The sequence below is a fragment of the Peromyscus californicus genome, unplaced genomic scaffold, assembly GCF_007827085.1.
Source record: "Peromyscus californicus insignis strain IS unplaced genomic scaffold, ASM782708v3 Scaffold_13__1_contigs__length_99412109, whole genome shotgun sequence".
NCBI classification, from domain to species: Eukaryota; Metazoa; Chordata; class Mammalia; order Rodentia; family Cricetidae; genus Peromyscus; species Peromyscus californicus.
The window spans coordinates 4215868-4237217 of NW_026294424.1; the positions used below are offsets into that span (position 1 = coordinate 4215868).

The 21350-nt window shown below is 43.1% G+C and overlaps 1 protein-coding gene and 1 pseudogene across 14 annotated transcripts in view; one reads left to right on the plus strand and one right to left on the minus strand.

The window, feature by feature from the left end:
• Positions 1 to 21350, minus strand: part of Add1 (adducin 1) — a 55524-nt gene that overhangs the window by 12978 nt on the left and 21196 nt on the right. For 8 of the 14 annotated variants that reach the window (XM_052736161.1, XM_052736162.1, XM_052736167.1 and 5 more), the window contains exons 3-10: positions 15817 to 15979; positions 13092 to 13243; positions 7442 to 7522; positions 7065 to 7214; positions 4267 to 4410; positions 4080 to 4178; positions 3252 to 3428; positions 1991 to 2335 (exon numbers count right to left, since the gene is read on the minus strand). In XM_052736161.1, coding sequence (XP_052592121.1) covers positions 1991 to 2335; positions 3252 to 3428; positions 4080 to 4178; positions 4267 to 4410; positions 7065 to 7214; positions 7442 to 7522; positions 13092 to 13243; positions 15817 to 15979 — 1311 coding nt within the window. The remainder of the gene's footprint in view (positions 1 to 1990; positions 2336 to 3251; positions 3429 to 4079; positions 4179 to 4266; positions 4411 to 7064; positions 7215 to 7441; positions 7523 to 13091; positions 13244 to 15816; positions 15980 to 21350) is intronic. The other 6 variants (XM_052736164.1, XM_052736163.1, XM_052736172.1 and 3 more) reach the window with 1 other exon arrangement.
• On the plus strand, positions 13396 to 14522 carry LOC128108820 (single-stranded DNA-binding protein, mitochondrial-like; annotated as a pseudogene).

Below are 21350 nucleotides of genomic sequence, written 5' to 3' on the forward strand. Positions count from 1 at the left end.
GTGAGGCGAGAGTGGGCATCACCAAAGTTTTGCATTAAAATAAATGATAGCGTCAGAATGTACCGATTATACACTATTCAACCCAAGAAAAGTACTGTATTAGCACCAATACAGTAGCTACCTAGTATTTTGGTGATGTCAAATATTTTATATAACTTAATACTTTTATTAGTGTTACAAAAATATCCCAACCAAACTTAAAGCGCTTCACGAGTCCTCGAAGGCTGTTTTAGATATCAGTGCATTGTCCTCATGATACTACACTTTTTATTCATTATTCTGATTTTTGGCTCTCCAATAAAATATGAGCTTTTTAGCCAAATTCTAATACTTAAGCACGAGTGGGCACTGAACAGTAAAACAAGCCATCTTGCAAGTGTTATGCCTTTCAGAATATTTTTGAGAGGCAATAAAAGAGCCATAAACCATAAGACTTGAAAGGAAGCAACAAAGCCGTCAAATGCTTAGCCACTGTGAAGGAGTGTGAGATGGGCGTGGAGCCGTGGGTACTCACTGATGCTTATCTTCCGAGACAAAAATAACTCCAGCTTTTTATTAAAAATAATTTCAGTAAAACATTAAAACAGCCACTCAGAAGCTCAAACACATTTGAAAATAGCAATTATTATAAATTAAAATATACCAACCTGGGCACACTGCACAGAACTTGTGTTACTCCAGAACAGTAAGAAACACAGACATATGCTGACCAGGCCCTTTGAGGCACACATCGACTAAATGGCTCAAAAAACTTGCCTTTTCAAGCTAAGTCCCAGCACTCACAGCTTCTGCTGCAGATGCACACTGCAAAGACTCCAGGCAATGCAGAGCGCTCCCAGCATCAGCAGATGGGGCTTTTGTTTGTAAGGTACACTTCATTTTACAAGCAAATCAAATAAAGAAAACAAGGGCAGGCTGAAGGAAGAGGAGAGCCGCACACCCGAGCCCTGAGGCCAGCTGCAGCCAAGCAGGGTCCCTGCCCACAGGACACAGCTGCTCAGGAGCATGGCGGCTTCTCACCACGCCAGAACCACCTAGAGAAGAGAAAACCTTCTTTTTCTTTTAAGTGTTTAAAGTAAAAGCACTTTTACAAGGAGAACACTTTCCTGTCTGCTTGTCCCTGCCTCAGGACAAGCTGGGCTAGCTGAGCTTGTCATGCATGGACAGAGTGTCCCTCCATGAGGGACTGTGGCAATGAGTTCTGCTCCATACCAGATCAGTATCTGGGCAGACTGTGCAAGCTAGCCTATACAAAACTATGGCCATCCTCAGAGGAATATTTCGGCCCCAGGGCATCAAGCATCCCTCAAGGCAAATGAGAACCCTGAGCAGCAATCATAATTAAACCAGCACCCCTGGCCGCATCTTGTCGCTGGTGCCTGTAGATGGCCTGCGCTGCACTTGGGTCATGCCACACCCAGCAGGAGTCCAAAGACTCGCCACCATGGCCGTCTACTCACATGCAACAGTCCATGCAGAGGGCGGCTGGTATGAGCATTCGGAGGCTGTGGGATAGAGGGAGGCAACAATGCTGAACGAGGACCAGGGTCAGTAAAGAACGGCCAGTGAGCCACCAGAACAAACTGCGTAAGAAGACCAAGAGGTTCTGACAACACAACCGAGCGCGAAGTTTGAACCACTGAAGAATAAGGTTTATGCCGTAAGTACAAGGTTCCTCAGACACACACTGAGTTAGAGGAGAACTCCTGCTTTTAGATTAACTCATGTAAGTGCTTTTAGTACTTTTGCTATGTGTGAGGTTAGGTTAGCTGGAATTACTAAAGAGGTACATTGTATCTTAAGCAGTTTCAAGCAGACAGTATTGACTGGGATTTTAGCTAAGACACAAAACAGGTTTTGGCTCAGAAGGAAGTCACACCAGCAGTGCTCATTAATGAGGTCCGAAAGGGAAATTCCCAAAGCCTCCGAAGCCCCAGCTGCCCAACTTGCTCTACATCATCTAACTATGAACAGTAAGGTAGGCACAGACCAAGCAGTTGGTAATACAGCTTGGCACGCAGACACCGGACGAGAGAGACTGCAGCAAGGGTTTCACGTGATCGTGTGTAATGTTCGTCCACACCTTAGTCTTCGACTTGGGACTGCTTCCGTTCTGCCCCTCCTCAGAAGCTTCATCACCCCGGCCAGAGTTCAGCCATCTTGTCTTCTCTCGCTGCTGCTTCTGAAAACTGTGTCTGAGAGGCGAACAAGTGCCCGAGTCGCCGTCACTAGCAAAGGAGTGGCCTGTGACACTGGCAGGGACTTCCACATCGCTGTACTTTTTAGATCTCTCTCTCAGAGCTGGGTATCGATAAGGGTAGCCAGTTCTGTAGCCCTAGTGCCCAAGCAGAGGGAAAAGCAGTCAATACTCCAGATCTCAAAACAAGGTTTCACTTTGGGTATCTGGTACCCAAAGCTGTCCTTTGGCTTTCACAAGTGCGCGCGCGCACACACACACACACACACACACACACACACACACACACACACACACACAGAATCTCAAGAACTCCAATGTTAGTTTTGACTTCAGTATTTGACTTCAGTCTTCAGCTGGAGTTTATGATCCTCTGCTATGCTTTGGAGATGTGCCCCACCTAATCCACACTTCTGCTGGGTCAGATTGTTTGCTAACTTCCTCACAGATAGCTGGAGACTTCCTCATCTCAAATACCCAATACTTAGCACCCAACAGATGGGGCAAAGAGATTGTATAGGAGACCCTAGGTCCCCATCTCCTGTTATCCCTCCCCTCCGGGCCTAGGTGGAACTTCCAAATGTGCTCCTAGGCCTTGGCATTCACTAGAGCTAACAGGCATAGATCACACAAAAACAATGGTGCCTATTTTGTGGGTCTCCCTCCACAATGCTAGCTCCGAAAAAGCAAGCTACCATGGATACTGCAGCCATTAAGAAAGAGAAATAGGCCGGGCGGTGGTGGCGCACGCCTTTAATCCCAGCACTCGGGAGGCAGAGGCAGGTGGATCTCTATGAGTTCGAGGCCAGCCTGGTCTCCAAAGAGAGTTCCAGGAAAGGCGCAAAGCTACACAGAGAAACCCTGTCTCGAAAAGCCAAAAAAAAAAAAAAAAAAAAAAAAGAAAGAAAGAGAAATATTCTCTGGAAGTGGATCGTCCCTCAGCCGAGCTTTCTGATGAACCCAGGCCTAGCCAATACTCTGGTTGCAGCCTTCAGAGTTCACTGGTGCCTGGATTGCTGACCAGAAAGTTGTCAAGCGCGAGCACCATTCTCACCAGATTATCAAGCATCCGCATAAGAGCTTCAAATTCCTGCTCCCCAATCTGCCACGTGGGAGATGATCCAGTGCCCTCCTCTGCTGGAGTCCCTGGAGAACGGGACTTGGCTTTGTACTTCCCAGGATCCAGCAGAACTAAGTTGTCTGGTCCTCCAGCACTTGCCAGAGTGCGAACCTTTTCAAAAACAAGCAAACATTATGGCTTGGTCCCATATGGAGAGCAAGAGACCCAGATGACCGCAAAGAGATAACTGTAACACACACACAGCTCTGCACAGAAAGCAATCAAACGTATAGGACAGACCGATTACAAGGCCATTTTCAGAGATTTTCCTTACAGTGACAAAATATGGACACTCATAAGAAATGATGTCCGTAATGAGTGGTAGGGACAGTGGGAGCTGGAGGCAGAGTAGAGCAGTGTGAGGAACACTGAAGCTGAGAAGCAAAAAACCTCTACATTTCTGCTCCAGCTTTTTCAAAAGGATTGTGAGGGAAGGTCAAAAGCAGTTACATATATATTTACATATATATACACACACGCATACATATATATATATACACACACACACAATATATATATTTATATATGTGTGTGGCATACATAAAGATATAGCACACACCAATACTCCGTAAGTGATATATGCATGCATATGGATGAAAAATTAGAAATAAAAATCCCAGCGATCTTTTTTAAGTTCCAAACCATGAGCTCATCATGGCTAAGGGATTGCTTAACCCTTCATTCTTGCAAGTCAAGTATCAGAAAATCCACATGAACCCCAGAAACATCCAAATAAACTATAAGCTAAATGGAATGGCCTACCTGGATCTCACATGCAACCACAAGGTTATGGATGTAATAGAAGGCCTCCTCCACGCTCTCTCCAACTGACACAAGTCCATGATTCCGGAGAATGAGAACCTAAGAGAAAGTGAGGGAGATCTGTGACAAGACACCAAGACTGATCATTCTGGGCTCTACAACTGAAATACCATGAGATGCTACTGACCTTGCTTTTAGGGCCCAGATTTTTCTGAATCAAAATTTTTTCCTCTTCATCAACCAAAATGCCATGATAGTCATGATAAGCAACATCTCCAAGGGAAAGTGCCTCAGGAGAAATAGGTAATAGCCCACATTTCATTGCAGAGACCTAAACACCAAATGGTCACCATGACAAAGAAAAGTCACAGTTAAACAGCAACTCACAACACACAAATGCTTTCCTCACAGAAATAAAATGACAGTGACATATGCTTAATTTCATTGTCTTGTTGGAAATAAATAAACCCATCAACTTAAATATAAACTTTACTTCTAGGGCCCCTGACAGTAGCTGGGAGAACTTGGGAGAAAATCCATGCCTGGGGTTTTCCAGCGATCACAAATGCTATGCCAGTCAGTTCTTACTAAACACAGTGAGTCATGGGTTCATGAAAGGAACACAGAGCAGCCTCTATGAGGAGGTGTGTCTCAAAGGGAAAAGTTCCAAGGGCTACAGGGTTTTTTTTCACATTTTAATTTAGGCTGTAGATAAGAGAAAAAACATCTGAAAATTAGATAAAAATTTCTAACAAATCGACAATTATATAATTGTAATTCCTCTTATACTTATTTAAATAAATAAAGTAAAGTGGTTTTTTTGTTTTTGTTTTGTTTTGTTTTCCAAGACCAGGTCTTGCTGTGTAGCCCTGACTGTCCTGGAGCTCACTATGTAGACCAGGCTGGCCTCGAACTCACAGAGATCTGCCTGTGCCATTGACATGTACCACTATGACAATATAGTAAAGGGTTTGGGTTTTTTGTTTGTTTTGTTTTTTATTTGCTTGTTTTCAAGACAGGATTTCTTTGTGTAGTTTTGGCTGTCCTGCAACTAATTCTTGTAGATTAGGCTGGCCTTCAACTCACAGAAAGTTTTAAAGTAAAGTTGAGTCTCAAATAAAAAATAAGTAGCCAGGCATGGTAGGGACTGTCACTCTAGCTACTCAGACTGGAGTAGAATGATCTCAACTTTAAAAGCAGCCTGGGCTACAGGGGTAAAACTCTGACTCAAAATATAAAGTAAAAATGAAATTAAGGAATAGCTCAGTGTAGAGCATATGCCTAGCATTCATAAGGCCTCGGTGTCAATCCTCAGTACTATAAACAAACAAAAAAACAAATAAAAATTTACCCAGGCTTTATACTTCCTAAAATTCCCCAAAATTTGTCCAAAACTATGTTAATTTTTAACATTTATTTAAGCCAAACATGGTGGTGCAAGCCTTTATTCCTAACACTCTGGAGGCAGAGGCAGGTAAATCTCTGTGAGTTCAAAACCATCATGGTTTACAGAGAAAGTTCCAAGATAGCCAGAGCTACACAGTGAGACCCTGTCTCAAAAAACAGAGTAAGAACAAATAAAAATACAGGAAACATTTGTTCTGCTGCAATGGAATAGACCTATAATCCTGACACTGAGCAGCTAAAGCAGGGGACTCATGTTCAAGGTCAACTTAGACTACATAAAGAGACCCTATCTCAGCAGGCTGAGGCAAAAGAATTGCTACAAGTTGCCATACAGTTCCAGGTCAGCCAGGGCTACATAGCAAGAATCTTATCTTTTAGGAAGGAAGGGGGGGACGGGGGACGGGGGATGGGGGGGGCGGCAGCGGATGGAGGGACGAAGGGGGGAGGGAAGGAGGTATGGGGGGGGCAAAGGAAGGGAGGGAAGTCAAACTAGAGGCTGAATGTTATATGTAGGCTTATTTCTATCCCCAGCAATACATACACACAGAAAGAAATGAGATTTTTAAAAGAGAAAAGTCAAACACTGAAAGTTTTTTATTCCTGTGTGTGACTGTTTGTGACGTACAGCAAAGTGCAGGTGTGGGTAAATACCTGTGCAAGCACATACGAGGGAAAGACAGCAGGTATCCTGCTCCATCACTCTCCACTTGATTCCCTTTGAGATAGTGTCTCTCACTAAACCTAGAGCTGGGCTGGTAGCCATCAAGGCCCAGTGATCTTCCTTTCCCTGTCCCTCACAGTGATATGGTTACAGGCATGCACGTAACCACACACAGGTTTTTTGTTTGGTTGGTTGGTTTTGATTTTGGTTTTGTTTTGTTTTGGCTTGGTTTGGTTTTTTGAGACAGGGTTTCTCTGTGTAGCTTTGCGCCTTTCCTGGAACTCACTCTGTAGACCAGGCTGGCCTCGAACTCACAGAGATCCGCCTGCCTTTGCCTCCCAAGTGCTGGGATTAAAGGCGTGCGCCGCTGCTGCTGCTGCTGCTGCTGCTGCTGCTGCTGCTGCTGCTGCTGCTGCTGCCGCCGCCGCCGCCACCACCACCACCACCACCCGGCACCACACACAGTTTTTTTGTTTTATGTGGATGCTAGGTATTTGAACTAAGGTCCTTTGTTCAAGAAGTAAACATTCTTATCTGCTATCTCCCCAGCTCCAAGCATTTTGTGTGTGTGTGTGTGTGTGTGTGTGTGTGTGTGTGTGTGTGTGTGTGTATAAAATATGTAAGAATTTAGAATTATTTAATTGCTATAACAAGCAAGAGTAAGTCAAAGCTTTAAAATCTTCGAAGAAAGCTAGACACAGTGGCGTGTGCCTGCAGTCCCAATACTAGGGAGGCAGAGGCAAGGGGATCTCTGTGAATTTGAAGCCAGCCTGGTCTACAGAGTGAGTTCCAGGACATCCAGAGATACATTGTGAGACCTTGTTTTGAAAACAAAACAAGACAACAACAACTAAATAAATAAGTAAGTAAATAACTAAATAAATAAAGCCTGCGAAGCCACAGGGTAGCACACTCACCGCAGCCCCTGCCGGTGTGTGTATGTGCACAATACACTTAGCATCCGGTCGTGCAGCATAAATTGCAGAATGTAATGTGAAGCCAGCCTGATTTACTCCCAGATTAGTACTTCCACGATCTACTATATCTCCTTGTAGATTGACCTTAACCTGTAAATAACAAGGCAAACCTTTAAATTTCAAGATGACTTCAAGGTACCTTTACTAGAAAACACTGAAAGCAAAGTTCAGAGTGTCTATAACTTCTTTTAAAGGTTCCTCTCTAAACTAACCACAGTTTTGTTTATTTAATTAGGCTCTGCAACAAAACGTGAGAGCACTTAAAAGATTTAATACAATCTTTATAAACACAATGCCAAAGAGAAGGGCATTCTCACCAAGCTGGATGCAGTCACTTCACTGTAGAGAAGTCCAAAAGGGACGATGAGGAAGTGTTCCTGCTCGGAGTTCACTCTGGTCTATGGGAAAATGTCTGAGTTAGCACAGAAGTCCAACTAAGATTAACTGTGTCACTTACACAAAGTCAGGTGAATGATTAGGGAGGAACTAAAGCATACAGTCTACCACAAAGCTAAGATGTGCTGAACACTTACTGTACTGTACAGCAATCGAGCTTATCAAATACATACTGGTCACGTCAATGAAAACTGACTTTATAGGGAAAAAGCCAAACAACCCAGCTCAACACTCCCCCTCTGACATGTCAATTAGTCATTGTAAAGTTATTCTGTAGCTATCAGTCTCATGGCAAAATGGTGTCAATCCTCAGCAGGAGAATGAAAAACAAAACCCTTTTTAAAGTTTTTCAAGGGGCTAGAAAAATGGCTTAACAATAAAGAGCACTTGCTGCTCTTGCAGAGGACCCAGGTCTGGTTCTCAGAACGCATATCAGGCAGTTCATAACAACCTATAACCCCAGTTCCTGGAGACCCAACCCTACTTCTGGACTCTGTGGGGTTGTGGAATATTTGTTTAACTAGGTAAAGATATGTTACATTTGTTCATGCTGCATGTGTTTAACAACGTAAGGATGTATTACATTTGTTTGTGCTGCATGTGTTTAATTATGTGAAGATGTGTTGCATTGTTTCACCTTGCCTGCCCAAGGCACCTGATCGGTCTAATAAAAAGCTGAACGGCCAATAGCTAGGCAGGAGAGGGATAGGCGGGGCTGGTGGGCAGAGAGAATAAGTAGGCTCCACCTTATCTAGGGGAAACCTAGGCTCAAGAGAGAAGGAGGGAGAAAGAGAGGGACACGCCCAGGGCCAGAAGCCAGGCAGCCGCCAGACAGACAGGAGAAGCAGCGAAAGTAAGACATACAGAAGGAAAGAAAAGTCAAAAGCCCCGAGGCAAAACGTAGATGAAGAGAAACAGGTTAAGTTATAAGAGCTAGTGGGACAAGCATAAAACAAGGCCGAGCATTCATAACTAATAAGAAGTCTCTGTGTCATGACTTGAGAGCTAGTTGGTGACCCAAAAGAAAAAGCCTGCTATAGATACGTGCACATATGTGCCTGCACACAGAAAAGCAGGCACACACATACACAGAAAATAAATAATGAGAAAAAGTTCCAATTAGATTTTGATAACACACAATCCTGTAGAATGATGGAGAGATGAGAGCACAACTGAACACACTCTTTCCTCAGGGTTTGATGTCGTTTTGAAAGTCTCTGTACCAAAAGAGCATCACCCTCTGGTTTTTATGTATCATCTCAGTGTGAGTCTCTCTACGACAATGCATTCAGCACCATTGGCACTGTCTATCCAGCATATACCAGACAGTGGAAATACAGCAATGAAAAAGAACTCTTCCCACAATAAAAGAAATCTCATTTTCATAAGCAATGATGTTTGGATAGACTTAAGTGCCTCTCCAACAAGGCAGCCATGGTGAAGCATGCCTGTGATCCCAGCACTTGGGAAGGAAGCTAAATTAGAATGATCTTGAGTTCTCAAGAGCCCCTAGGTAAGACTTTGTCTCAAAAAAAAAAAAAAAAGTTCTTAAAGACTAAACAGAAGCATGTTATACACTTGCTACTAGTTAACAAACTGTAATACTAGCTAAGCCTAGGTACAGTATTTATAGAGGGAAGGGAGGGGAGGGGAGGGGAGAAGAATTTCCTGGTTACTAATGAGTTGGACAATTTTTCATATGATAAAATATTTAGTTTTTTATAAAGTTATTTTCTTGTATTTTATTCATTTTATGCTGATTTTTCCTTTTTTTTTTTTTCTTTTTTCCTGAGGCCAGCCTGGTCTATACAGCAAGTTCCAAGTTAGCCAGAGCTAAAGATAACAACAATATACAATTCCAATTGTAAGCTTAACAGATGTACATGTTTTAATAGAAAACACTTAAAATACGAAATTCTTAGCCTAGAGCAAAAGGGATTAGACACAGAATCCAGACATCAGATGAAAGAAGACCATTTCAAAGCAGGTTTCCTCAGCAGTGGTCTCTGTGTCTGTCTTTACCCTCATCTACCATCCCTCCTCTGTAAACGAGGATGGACAGCCTCAGACCCTCAGCCATTCCTAAAAACCAAACACAGCCCGGCACTCAGAAGGGAGAGGTGGGCTGTGTGGCTACAGAGATCAATACTGTATCCCCACACCCAGTGCACTGGCCCGAGGGTAAATTCCGGACTAGAGGGGACACAATCATTTGTGAGGGTCTACCAGTGCTAAGACTTCCTTCACACAGGACAGAAAGGCCACGCACCAACCAAGGATCACCAAGAAAGGACCTCAGCCCCAAACCCCAGCTGGGCCACCCTGGTTTGTCCTTCCCCCATCTCCAAGGCTTCTCTAAATCTGACACAACGTTAAAGATCTAAGTCAGACTATCCTGTCCAAGCCTCCAACACCTGTCAGCACTTTAAAATCCCCTTAGCAGAAAATCCCTGATCCTCTTTCAGAGAAAGGACAGAATGACCTCTTAGCACTTATTTTTGCACTGATATTGGCACTGATATTGTTAATATTTCTTCCCTGTTAAGAATAATACCTACATAATAATACCTAGATGATGTCTAATGGCAAAACAAATGGATGTCATAAATCTTAACAACAAAAACACTCTAAAATTTAAAAAGCCAAACCGGGGGTGGGGGTGCTTTCTTCTTCAAAGACTCTGGTTCTAGTTCATAAAATAGAGAAAATATTTTTGTTAACTTGGGTTTTTTTTAACACTGTATTAATAACCAAGTGGGTCACTTAAAGACAGAACAGTAAACATTTAACTGGCATTCTAATTCTGTCAATGCCAAACCAATTACAGGGGAGAGGGGAAAGCCTACAATCTGAGTCAAAACCACTAAAATAGCATTCATAACAGGGTGAGTTCTACACAGCATCTTAAAAACACACAAATAATGAAGCTACTGTTAAAAGCAGGGACCACATTTCCTATTTCTATTACAGCTGTAACATCTGCATGGAACCAATTAGCATTAAATCTCCATCTAAGCTTTCTCTCCAGTATAATCAGCCAGAAAGGCCAACAACTTCCCAGTATGCCAAGATGTGCACTGGCACAAGAATGAAGCTAACTGGACCTACTGTTCAGCTATCAACAGTTTCTAGTGAGTTCTTTTTCACAATTTTCCTAAAGTAATTTTAGGTCAGCCCAGGCTGGACAGCATTTAATGTTTTAGGGCACACCTACACTGTGCCAAGCACCGCTCCTGGTCCCAGGCCAGAGACACAACAGCAGTCCTGCTTACAGAGCTGACACTCCTGTGGACAACTAGGCCATAAGAATGTGCACCGATTGCTAACAGTCACTGCTACATGGGAATAGAGCAGGATAACACTGTACACCACACAAGAGTACAGCAGACAGTAACAGGCTGGCATTTGGAACAGTTCATTTGAACAGCAACGGAGCAAACAGACAGGAAGGAGGAGGCAACTCAGCATCTGCAGTACAGACCAATGCCTTCCAAGAGAAAGGGGCACAGCACACTGCTAACCAGGGAGGCCCAGACCTCAGCTTCAGGAGGGTTCACATTCCTCTGAGCCCAGAAAGAAGCTAAGCTAAGCACTAGTCGTGAGTTCACAGTGGAAAACCTCCACAGATGTATGTGGAGAAAGGGCTCAAGCACTGGCTACCTCAAGACAAACAGAAGTCTGGCAGGATTGTGAGGTTTTCTTTAGACATCTGCAACACCTACATAAGGCATACTTGTTATAATAAGCAAGCATTATGATAATAATTTTAAAAATTCAATATTGCAAGTTGGGGATCTGCCTAGGTCATATACTGAGTAAAGGCCACCCTCAAAAACTAGTAAATGTTGAGGGTGGGAGAGACGGCTCAGTGGTTCAGAGTGCTCTCTGCTCTTCCAGGGGATCCAAGTTCAGCACAAGCATGCACACACAAACACACAACACTAAAATACACTTTTAAAAATAGTAAAGTTTAGCCGGGCGGTGGTGGCGCACGCCTTTAATCCCAGCACTCGGGAGGCAGAGCCAGGCGGATCTCTGTGAGTTCGAGGCCAGCCTGGTCTACAGAGTGAGATCCAGGAAAGGCGCAAAGCTATACAGAGAAACCCTGTCTCGAAAAACCAAAAAAAAAAAAAAATAAAAAAAAATAAAAATAGTAAAGTTTAGGGGTTGGGGATTTAGCTCAGTGGTAGAGCGCTTGCCTAGCAAGCGCAAGGCCCTGGGTTCAGTCCTCAGCTCCAAATAAAAAAAATAAAAAATAAAAAAAAAAGTAAAGTTTTAGTCAGGCGGTGGTAGCGCACGCCTTTAACCCCAGCACTTAGGAGCAGAGGCAGGTTGATCTCTGAGTTTAAGGTCAGCCTGGTCTACAGAGTGAGTTCCAGGACAGCCATCGCTGTTACACAGAAAAATCCTGTCTAGAAAAACAAAACAAAAAAACAACAACAAAAGTAAAGTTTTTAAAAATCCAGTGAAAGAAACTAAACGGAAAAAAAAACAAAACAAAACAAGAAATTGAGACAAGCTGGAAAAAGTATCAAAGAATAGGGAAAGAGAAAGCAAGCTGCAGCCCTTCGGGGGCTAGAAGGAAGGGGGCAGTGGGATGCCCGGCCAGGCAGAAGTGTGGCCAGACACAGCGAGACTTCCCTTATTTCTGTAATATGATGAGGGCAATTGCTCAAAGAACTCAAAGCAGAGCAAGAGGTTGTTGTTCTTTGGATTTATGTATTTGTGTATTGAGACGGGATCACATGGAGTTAAACTAGCCTTGAAATACAGTCAAGGACAATCTTGAATTTCCTTTTTTTACATGTATTTATTTATTGGAGGGGAAGGTGAGCACGTGCCACAGCTCCTGTGTGAAAGCTAGAGAACAACATGAAAGGGTCTGTCCCTTTCTTTCTTTCCACCATGTGGGTCCAGGGATTGTCCCAGGCGGCATAAAACTAGCAAAGAGCCTGACTGAAATGATGGACCATGAAAACAAGCTCGACAAAACAGCAAAGGGTGGGCTGCCCGGCTAGACAACAGAAGGAACCATTACAAGGGCAAGGACTCACGCTGTTCCCTGATACAACCTGAGCTGAACAACAGTTAGTACAGAGAGCAGACGGACAGCAACATTTGTGACAAAACTACACTGAGGAACAGACAGGCCCCAATAATGCTGGAAAGTGGCACAAAACTGGAGTAGCTGAAAAAAACAAGCATAATGCGGAGAAGCTTTGACCAGAGTCAGGAAGAAAATACCGTTACTGTTAGATTTGTAAGTCATAAATAAATTTTAGGAACTGCTTATAATTTAACAAACACTCATTTATTAGGTTAGCATGCAAGAAAGACGTTTTAAAGAACTACTCTCATAACTTTTAACCCACACTTGCCAATTCTTGTGTTCTGTTGTAAGGAATCCAAAGAGAGGGTGTTCTAAGAGTTACTAATGCTGTGTGAGAACAGACGGTGCTAGACGGTTCATGAGCCATTCATCACCCAGTTACGACTGTGGGACGACCCCTCGTCACCCAGGGGCTACTGTGGGATGAGCTACACCGCCCAGTTACTGTCTGGAGTACTCACTGTGATATGATTGTAGATAAGCTGAGACCACCCGAAGAGATCTGCTAGTCTGTAAAATGCTGCCAGTTTACACCGCAGTAACTTCTCCCCTTTGTCATATGCAATAGAATCAGATCCTCTAAGGTCATTCACAGGAGTGACCATACCAAGACCTAAAATACAGAAAAACTAGAGTCAAACTTTCTTTTAAAACTTTTTATTGGTATTTTTATTTTTTGCATTTGTCAAATGTAAGCCAATTACCATAGTGCTACTTGTTGTCCATATTAGACTATAAAATTTCAAAAACTTCAATGACAGAAAGATGATGTTCTCTCTAGCATTAATACATAGTTCAGAAATAGGTAAGAAAAAGGTAGCCAAATCTGTGAAATGCAGTAAAGAATAGATTAAAAGAAAATTTACAGCCTCTGGTGGGGGTAGAGGGGCTGTCGGGTGCTGCATGTCAGGAAAAGCCTAAAGACTAGACTGTAAAAAAAACCAAAGCCATATTTCAAGGACTTGTCTTACAGGTATTTCATCAGTTTCTAAGACATGAGTCCGAAAGAGCCAGCCATTTGGTTCATGAAAGATCTCTGAATCATGTTCAGTTACGTCAGTGAGTAGACCAGGACCCTGTCATGATGGCAAGTAGGTCAGGACCGAGTCATGAGACAGGCAGAAAGAAAAACCCAGTAACGATATTTCCCCTCGCAACAAATGAGATACGGTGATCAGGGGACAGTGAAGTAGACCAGATGGTGACATCTGTCAAAAGGTATCATGGCACAGAATATCACTGTTTTGATTAGGCCTTAGAAATGTGGTATATCAGTATGTGAAAAGGGGGCTCGAATATTTGTGGGAGGGAAAGTGGATTATGGTGAATACATGGCTAAAAATAATGAGGCAGCAAGCAACAACAATCACAGCTTTTAACATTATACTTCTGAGTGACCAGATAAAAGGCAGAGAATGGATGATTCTTCTTTGATCACTGTTTGGTACAATCTCCTTTTCAAGTCATGCAAAACCTATAGTTTAAAAATAAAAGATTAAAAAATTTGCCGGGCGGTGGTGGCGCACGCCTTTAATCCCAGGACTCAGGAGGCAGAGCCAGGCGGATCTCTGTGAATCCGAGGTCAGCCTGGGCTACTAAGTGAGTCCCAGGAAAGGTGCAAAGCTACACAGAGAAACCCTGTCTCAAAAAAAAAAAACTATATAATGCATGGCGGTGGTGGTGGTGATGGTGGTGGTGGTGGTGGTGGTGGTGCATGCCTTTGATCACAACCCTTGGGAGGCAGAGGCAAGAGGATCTCTGAGTTTGAGGCCAGCCTGGTCTACAGAGCAAGTTCCGGGACAGTCAGGACTACAGAGAGAAACCCTGTCTCAAAAAAAAGAAGAAAAAAATTACAAAATTAAAAATAAAATAAACTGGAGCTGGAGAGATGGTTCAGCAGTTAAGAGTACTGGTTGCGAGTTCAAAGTCAGCCTGGTCTACACAGTGAGTCCCAGGCTAGCCAGAGCTGAGAGCTGGGGGGGGGGGGGGGGGGGGGGGACGGACACACGACATCATTATATATCCTATAGGCATGAAAATGATAATAAAGGAATGATACAAACTATGACATCAAATTCTTTAACTTAGATGAAAGACACAACCTATTAAATCTTACTCCAGAAGAAACCAGCATTGAAAACACCTGTATCTCTATTAAACTGAATTTGCAGTTGCAAACTTTTCCACAAAGAAAACTCTAGGCCCAGAGGATACTGTGAGTTCTATCAAATATTCAAGGAAAAATTAATACCACCTGTAGACGAATTTCTAAACAGTCTTATTAAATAAGAAACACAGAGCCAAATACAGAGGTAATAGCCAAAAAGATCAGAGCAATAGCCACAACTAGCCTTAGCTTACCACCAGCAGTAGCATCCACAGAGAGAGCTTCTTCCTGTCTCAACTGAGCTTTTATTGCCTTCCTGTTCTGCCTTCTCATTGGCTCTAAGCCCAGCCACATGACTTCCTTGTCACTGCCTGTCTATACAGACCTCCAGGTTTCTATGGTTGGTACTGGCATTAAAAGCTTGTGTCACCACACTTGGCTGTGTCCTTGACCACACAGACTCTGCTTGCCATGTGATCCGATTAAGGGCATAGGCTATCACTGCCTGACTTTTGTTAATGGCTTGCTGACCTCTGATCTCCAGGCAAACTTTATTTATTAACATACAAATAAAATAACACATTACAGCACAAATAAAGTATCACCACAACCACCTCTTCTAGAACACCTTCCAATTCGTTGTAAATAGCATTACCTGGCAAAGCACACAAAGGCATTATGAGAAAAACAACACATCAATGTCAGTTATGAACACAGATTAAAAGTACTCTAGTAAGCAAAGTATAACAGTGCATGTCTTTAATCTCAGTGCTAGGGAGGCAGAAGCAGGAGGATCTCTGTGAGTTTGAGGCCAGCCTGGTCTGCAGAGTGAGTTCCAGGACAGCCAGGGCTATACAGAGAAACACTATCTTGAAAAACAAACAAAAAAGACTTTCTGGGAACAGGAGAGATGGCTCAGTGGTTAAGAGCACTGGCAGTTCTTCCAGAGGACCTGGGTTCAATTCCCAGCACCCACATGGTAGGTCACAACTGTTGCATACTCATGTGGCTCACTTGAGAAAGCTTCAGGATTTTATCTGGAAAGTTACAGATCACATACAAAGCCAAGAACTACTTACTCATGTTCAAGGCAGCCATTCCTCCTTGTGGAGCTGCTGGGTAGACATTTGGTACATTCGCTGTCATAAAGTCTGCAATCTGCTGCAATGCCAACAGGCCTGTGGGATTCTTCCCCTTCTTGAACTGTTCTTGTATCATAGATTCCAGCTCTTCACAGAAGGCCTACAATGCATATTAAAATAGTCAAACACTTTTTGGGGGCCCAGAGTGTATGTGTAACTATCAGATAAATGTTTATTTTCATCCAGTACTAGGACAGCACACAGTGGTACTCATATTTCACTTCTGAGAATATGACCTGGTATAGTCTTTTTTCTAAGTATTAACAAAATAAAAGCTTAAAACTTAGAACAGGATTTAATTCATGGAAATCTATTTTAACAAAATAATCGGGAATGTATTTCAAGACTTATTTATAAGGTAATTAAGCTCAGCATCACAGATTTTAAAAAGTAGCCGCATTTCAGAAATTAAAGAACTGACTCGACACACAGGGAATTTTACAGATTCACTCAATGGGAAAATCTTAAAAATTAAATGGCATAAAAATTGCTCTTCATATATTTTTTGAGTAAAAAGGTAATACAGTCGGGCCGGGCGGTGGTGGCTCACGCCTTTAATCCCAGCACTCAGGAGGCAGAGCCAGGTAGATCTCTGTGAGTTTGAGGCCAGCCTGGTCTACAGAGCGAGATCCAGGACAGCCACCAAAGCTACAGAGAGAAATCCCGTGGGGAGCGGGGGAGATTAAAAGTATATCAAATGATAATTACAATTCTCAGTAACAAGATTATTGATAATTTTCATACTCTACTTTGTACTTTCTAGTATTTTCTTCAAAATAGGGAAGTGTTTTGTTAAAGTAGAAAAAGAACTGGCATGGTAATCCTCGGAAGGAGAGGTAGAAGCAGGAGATCAGCCCAGGGTCATCCTATGCTACATAACAAGTTCAAATATAGCCTCAGCCCTCATGAGACCCTATCTCAAACAATTTTCTTCAAGTAGAAAAAGAAAGCTGAGCATGGTAACATACCTGTAATCCCAGAATCTGTGAGGCTGAAGCAGGAAGACTACAAGTTCAAGGCCATCCTGAGCTACACAGTTGACTCTGTCAACTAAAGCATCAAAAGAAACCCTGTATTTATATCTTTATTAAATAATCCTAAATTAGGCAAAAACATGCAATAGCTTGGTAAGGATTTTAACATGAAGTTAAATAGGACAGATTTCTCCATCTTGTTGTGGTTTTGTTTTGTTGGAACAAAGTCTAGCAGCTACTCACCATAGTTGGCCTAAAGCTCTCTACATAGACCAGGCCTTGAACTTACAGCGATGTTCCTGCCTTGGTTTTCTGATGACTGAGATTATATGTGTATGCTACCACACCTAGCTCAGATATTTTTAACTTCCCTCAGACTGTTATAACTTATCAAAAAGCTTATAAAGAAATAAATCTTTTTTCAAATAATTTTGAATGTTATCTCAGATGAAAACATGAATTTACTGGATGATGAGCCATCTAATTGTAAGCACTTAGTGATTCCAAATTAAACTTATTTGCAGTTTTTCACTGCTTAATCTGAAAACTTATTGAAAGAAACAGCCAAAGGGCTGTCTAGTACATCTCTCTCTCAGAGAAGCGCACAACAAACAAATGTATGGCTGCTAGTTGAATGGTATCAAGAAGTGTCGGCCAACATCTACCATCTCATGATAAATGAAGTCAGTGCTCATAGCTTACGTTAGTCAATGATAGAAGAAAAACAAAGAAGCAGTAAAATAAATCAGCAAAAACACAGCTACTGATCGGTCTTTGTTATCAATGCATAATGCATGGGAATACATACAAATACACATGCACAAAGACTAAGTAAGTTGCTCTCCACTGCACATCACAGGCTACTGATCACACCCAGCCTGGGCTACATAAGGAACTACTTTTAAAAAACAGAAAAAGGGGGAAAAAGCTGGGCATGGTGATACACTTATGTCTCAGTGAACACTCCTGTCCCCATGAACTCTCCGTCTGAAAACTAAAACAATCCATTTCAATGCTTTCCAAATCTACACATACGTCTATGGAGAATCCATTCAAATGTCCGACCCTGTGTTAGACACTGAAGACTGAGATAGGTAAGACACTGCACACCATCAAGGAACTCAAAGCCTTAGGAAGAAAAAGGCAGGTTATGAGGGTTCTACATTATCAGCATTTCAGGCAACGTTTATATGCCATATGCTTGGTTGGCACAGAGCTGGACTTAGTGATGAGGGAGAGCCTGGAGATACCCACATGGTTAATTCGATTTACCTCTAGTCAGCAGTCACTACCCAAGGACCTTATGTGCTACCATGGTAACAAATCTACATTCTCTCAGCTAGGCCTTTCTCCTGTGATAACTCTATTCTCTAATTCACCTCTGCCACTCACTTCTGCAGTCACACTGTAGACCTGCTCATTCCTAGTAACTGTACCCTATTCCATCTCAGAGACACAAATGGACTCTCTAACTGGCCCTTTCTAGTATCCATTGTGATTCTAACACTCCCCACCACTCCTCACCCTCTCTATATCCTTATGCCCTTCACCCTGCTTAGACCCACAGTAATCATTTCTCCAACTCTCTATCATTTCATGCGGCAAAACCCTAGAGAACTTAAATACTACGTTTCTTCCCTTCTGGTAGTGTTTCACAAAGGTAAAAGGAGAAATGAAGACCAGACCACATCAACACCCAACCCTGTCTCACTGCAAGTTCATGACCTCTGACCTCAAGTTCCCCCTTCAGATTAACCTGATTAACTTGATTTTCCCTGCCCTTTTTTATTTGGTGAAAGCTAATAGCAAACATAATCCAAAGAGGTCAGATGGGCAAGGTGTTATGATAATAAGTCTAGTGCCTGGTGGTGGTGGCACATGCTATTAATCCCAGCACTCAGGAGGCAGAGGCAGGAGGATCTCTGGGAGTCTGAGGCCAGCCTGGTCTACAAAGCAAGTTCCAGGACAGCCAGGGCTACACAGAGAAACGCTGTCTCAAGAAAACCGGGGGTGGGGGTGGGGGGGCGGCAGTAGCCAGCTGCCTAGTATTATGGCTAAAGAAGCTCCATTTTATGCTAGGCATCCATCTTGATACCCACCAGCCACTTGTCTCTGACTTAAGTCCCTGGAGTTCCGCAATAACCGTGACTCAGTGACCCCCACTCAAAAATGTACAGCCATGACTATCTACTTGTATGATATGACCAACTGCTATTTTGCTTCTGAAACTTGCTTACACAGATACCCAAAGATCGTTGCCTTACCCACTTAACTTTGTAGAACAGGACAGTTTTCATGTGCTTGCATAGTATTGAAGGTCTTCATGAAGGTTTCCCCTTTGAAAGTCCTTCCCCACCCCTCCCACATGGCAATTTCAAATGTAGCTCAGAGACTGCTCACCCTGATAGCAGCTAATCAATAAATCTTCTAATTATAATTGGACTGAGTCTATGGTCTTTTCCCAGGGGTCACAAACTCCCTAACATTAGGAAGCTTCTCGTGTCACATAGAAATCTAACACAGGGCAAGGCTCAGGCTATGGGAATGGCCTCAGCCATTTAACACAGTCCAGACAAGCTCTTTGAACTTGATACAACACCGCTGTCCTCACGCCCTGCCACCGTGTCACCACTTCTCCCTCTGTCTTCGTCTCATTCAGCATGTCAAGAACATTTCTGACCCTGACAGTGCCACTCCCTTCCCCGTCAAACTCCCAAAGACCTTCAACGTACTCCTCATAGGCACCTGGTCCCTGCTCTTGGCCACAATCTGCAGCATGGTTAAAACATGTTCAAAATCCAGCACCCCCACACTCATCCTAACACTCCTGGGGCTCCCCAGGACCTTGAGTACCTCAGCATTAGTGGGATTCTTGACCAGGACCTTCATCACATCTCCACCTGGGCTGTAGAGAATTCTGCCATTACCTATTCAAACAGCTGGAAGGACTCCCGCCGCAGCTTCTCCCACAATAACTAACCTCTCTTGGCTTTCTTTCAGATAAGATCTCACTACGTATCTCTTTGGCCTGAACTCACAGAGATCTGCCTGATTCTGCCTCTGAATGCTAGGATTAAAGGCATTGGCCACCATGCTGGGGAGTGGGGCATTTTCTCTTCTCTCCTCTCCTGTTACACGAATCTTAAAATGGCCTTTTAATAAAAAACCTGGTACCAGATATTGGGGTAAATGCTGAAAGATCAGAGATACAAATGAACAAGCTGCTGCCAAGTCTTACCTCTAGGACTCCTCAGCCTGAAAAAGCCTTTAGTTCCTGTCTCCTCACCCTTATATACCTTTCTCCGCCCAGCTTTCACTTCCTGAGATTAAAGGCGTGTGTGTTTCTCAAGCAAAAGCATGAGCTCTCAAGTGTTAGGATTAAAGGCATGTGACTCCCAAGTGCTGGGATTAAAGGTGTGTGCCACCACTGCCTAGTTCTGTTTCTCTCCTAGACTGAGTCAATCTCATGTAGTCCAGGGTGGCTTTGAACTCACAGAGATCCAGATGGATCTCTGACTCCTGAGTGCTAGGATTAAAGGTGTCACTGCCTGGCATCTATGTTTAATCTAGTGGTTTGTTCTGTTCTCTGATCTTGGGGCAAATTTTATTAGGGTACACAATATATCACCACACTCTCCCTCTTCCCCTCTCCTTCCTCCCCACTTTCTTTATGCTTTATTATTCATTAAAAAGTTAAGACATGTCTTTATCACATTCTTACCACCACAACGTTCTAAGAGTACAGAGCCAAGTAAACCAGGCCTGAAACTGAGAGTCAAAGTCAATTCCCTTTCTCCTGTAAGTGTTTTGTTTTCCAGGTACTTAGTTACAGCAACAAGAAAAGTAACTAACACAGTAACATTCCTATTATCACAATGGTTCCCTGGCAGACCTTGTTCTATGTCACTGCTATGGGACTACTCGGCCACCAACACTCCAAAGGAACAGACCTACACAATGTCAGTACTTACTTCCCTCACAGCCCAAGCCTATGTTTAAAAAAACAAACAAACAAAAACCTTTCGAGCCTAGGGTAGTTCCAGATGTACAAAAAAGTTAAAAGACATACCAGAGAACCCTGAGTTTCCTCACTGTTAACATCTGTTTATCTGTCTTGGTTACTTTTCTATTGCTGTGATAAAACACCATGACTAAAGGGACTTATGGAAGAGGGTTGGTTTTTTGTTTTTGTTTTTGTTTTGGCTTATGGTTCCAGAGGTCCATCATGGCAGGGAGGCAAGAGCAGGAAAGTGAAATCTCACATCTTCAACCACAAGCATCAAGTAGAGAGAACAAACTGGAAGACTATAAAACAGCTACAGCCCGCCTCCAGGAAGGCTCCACCCACAAAGGTTCTACAGCCTCCCCAAACAGAACTACCAACTGGAGAGCCAGTGTTTGAACCTGGAGCTGTAGGGAACATTCTCATCAAACCACCACAATCATCAGAGCACAGCCGTCACACGAAGAACCAACACGGGTGCACCCCCCTTAATG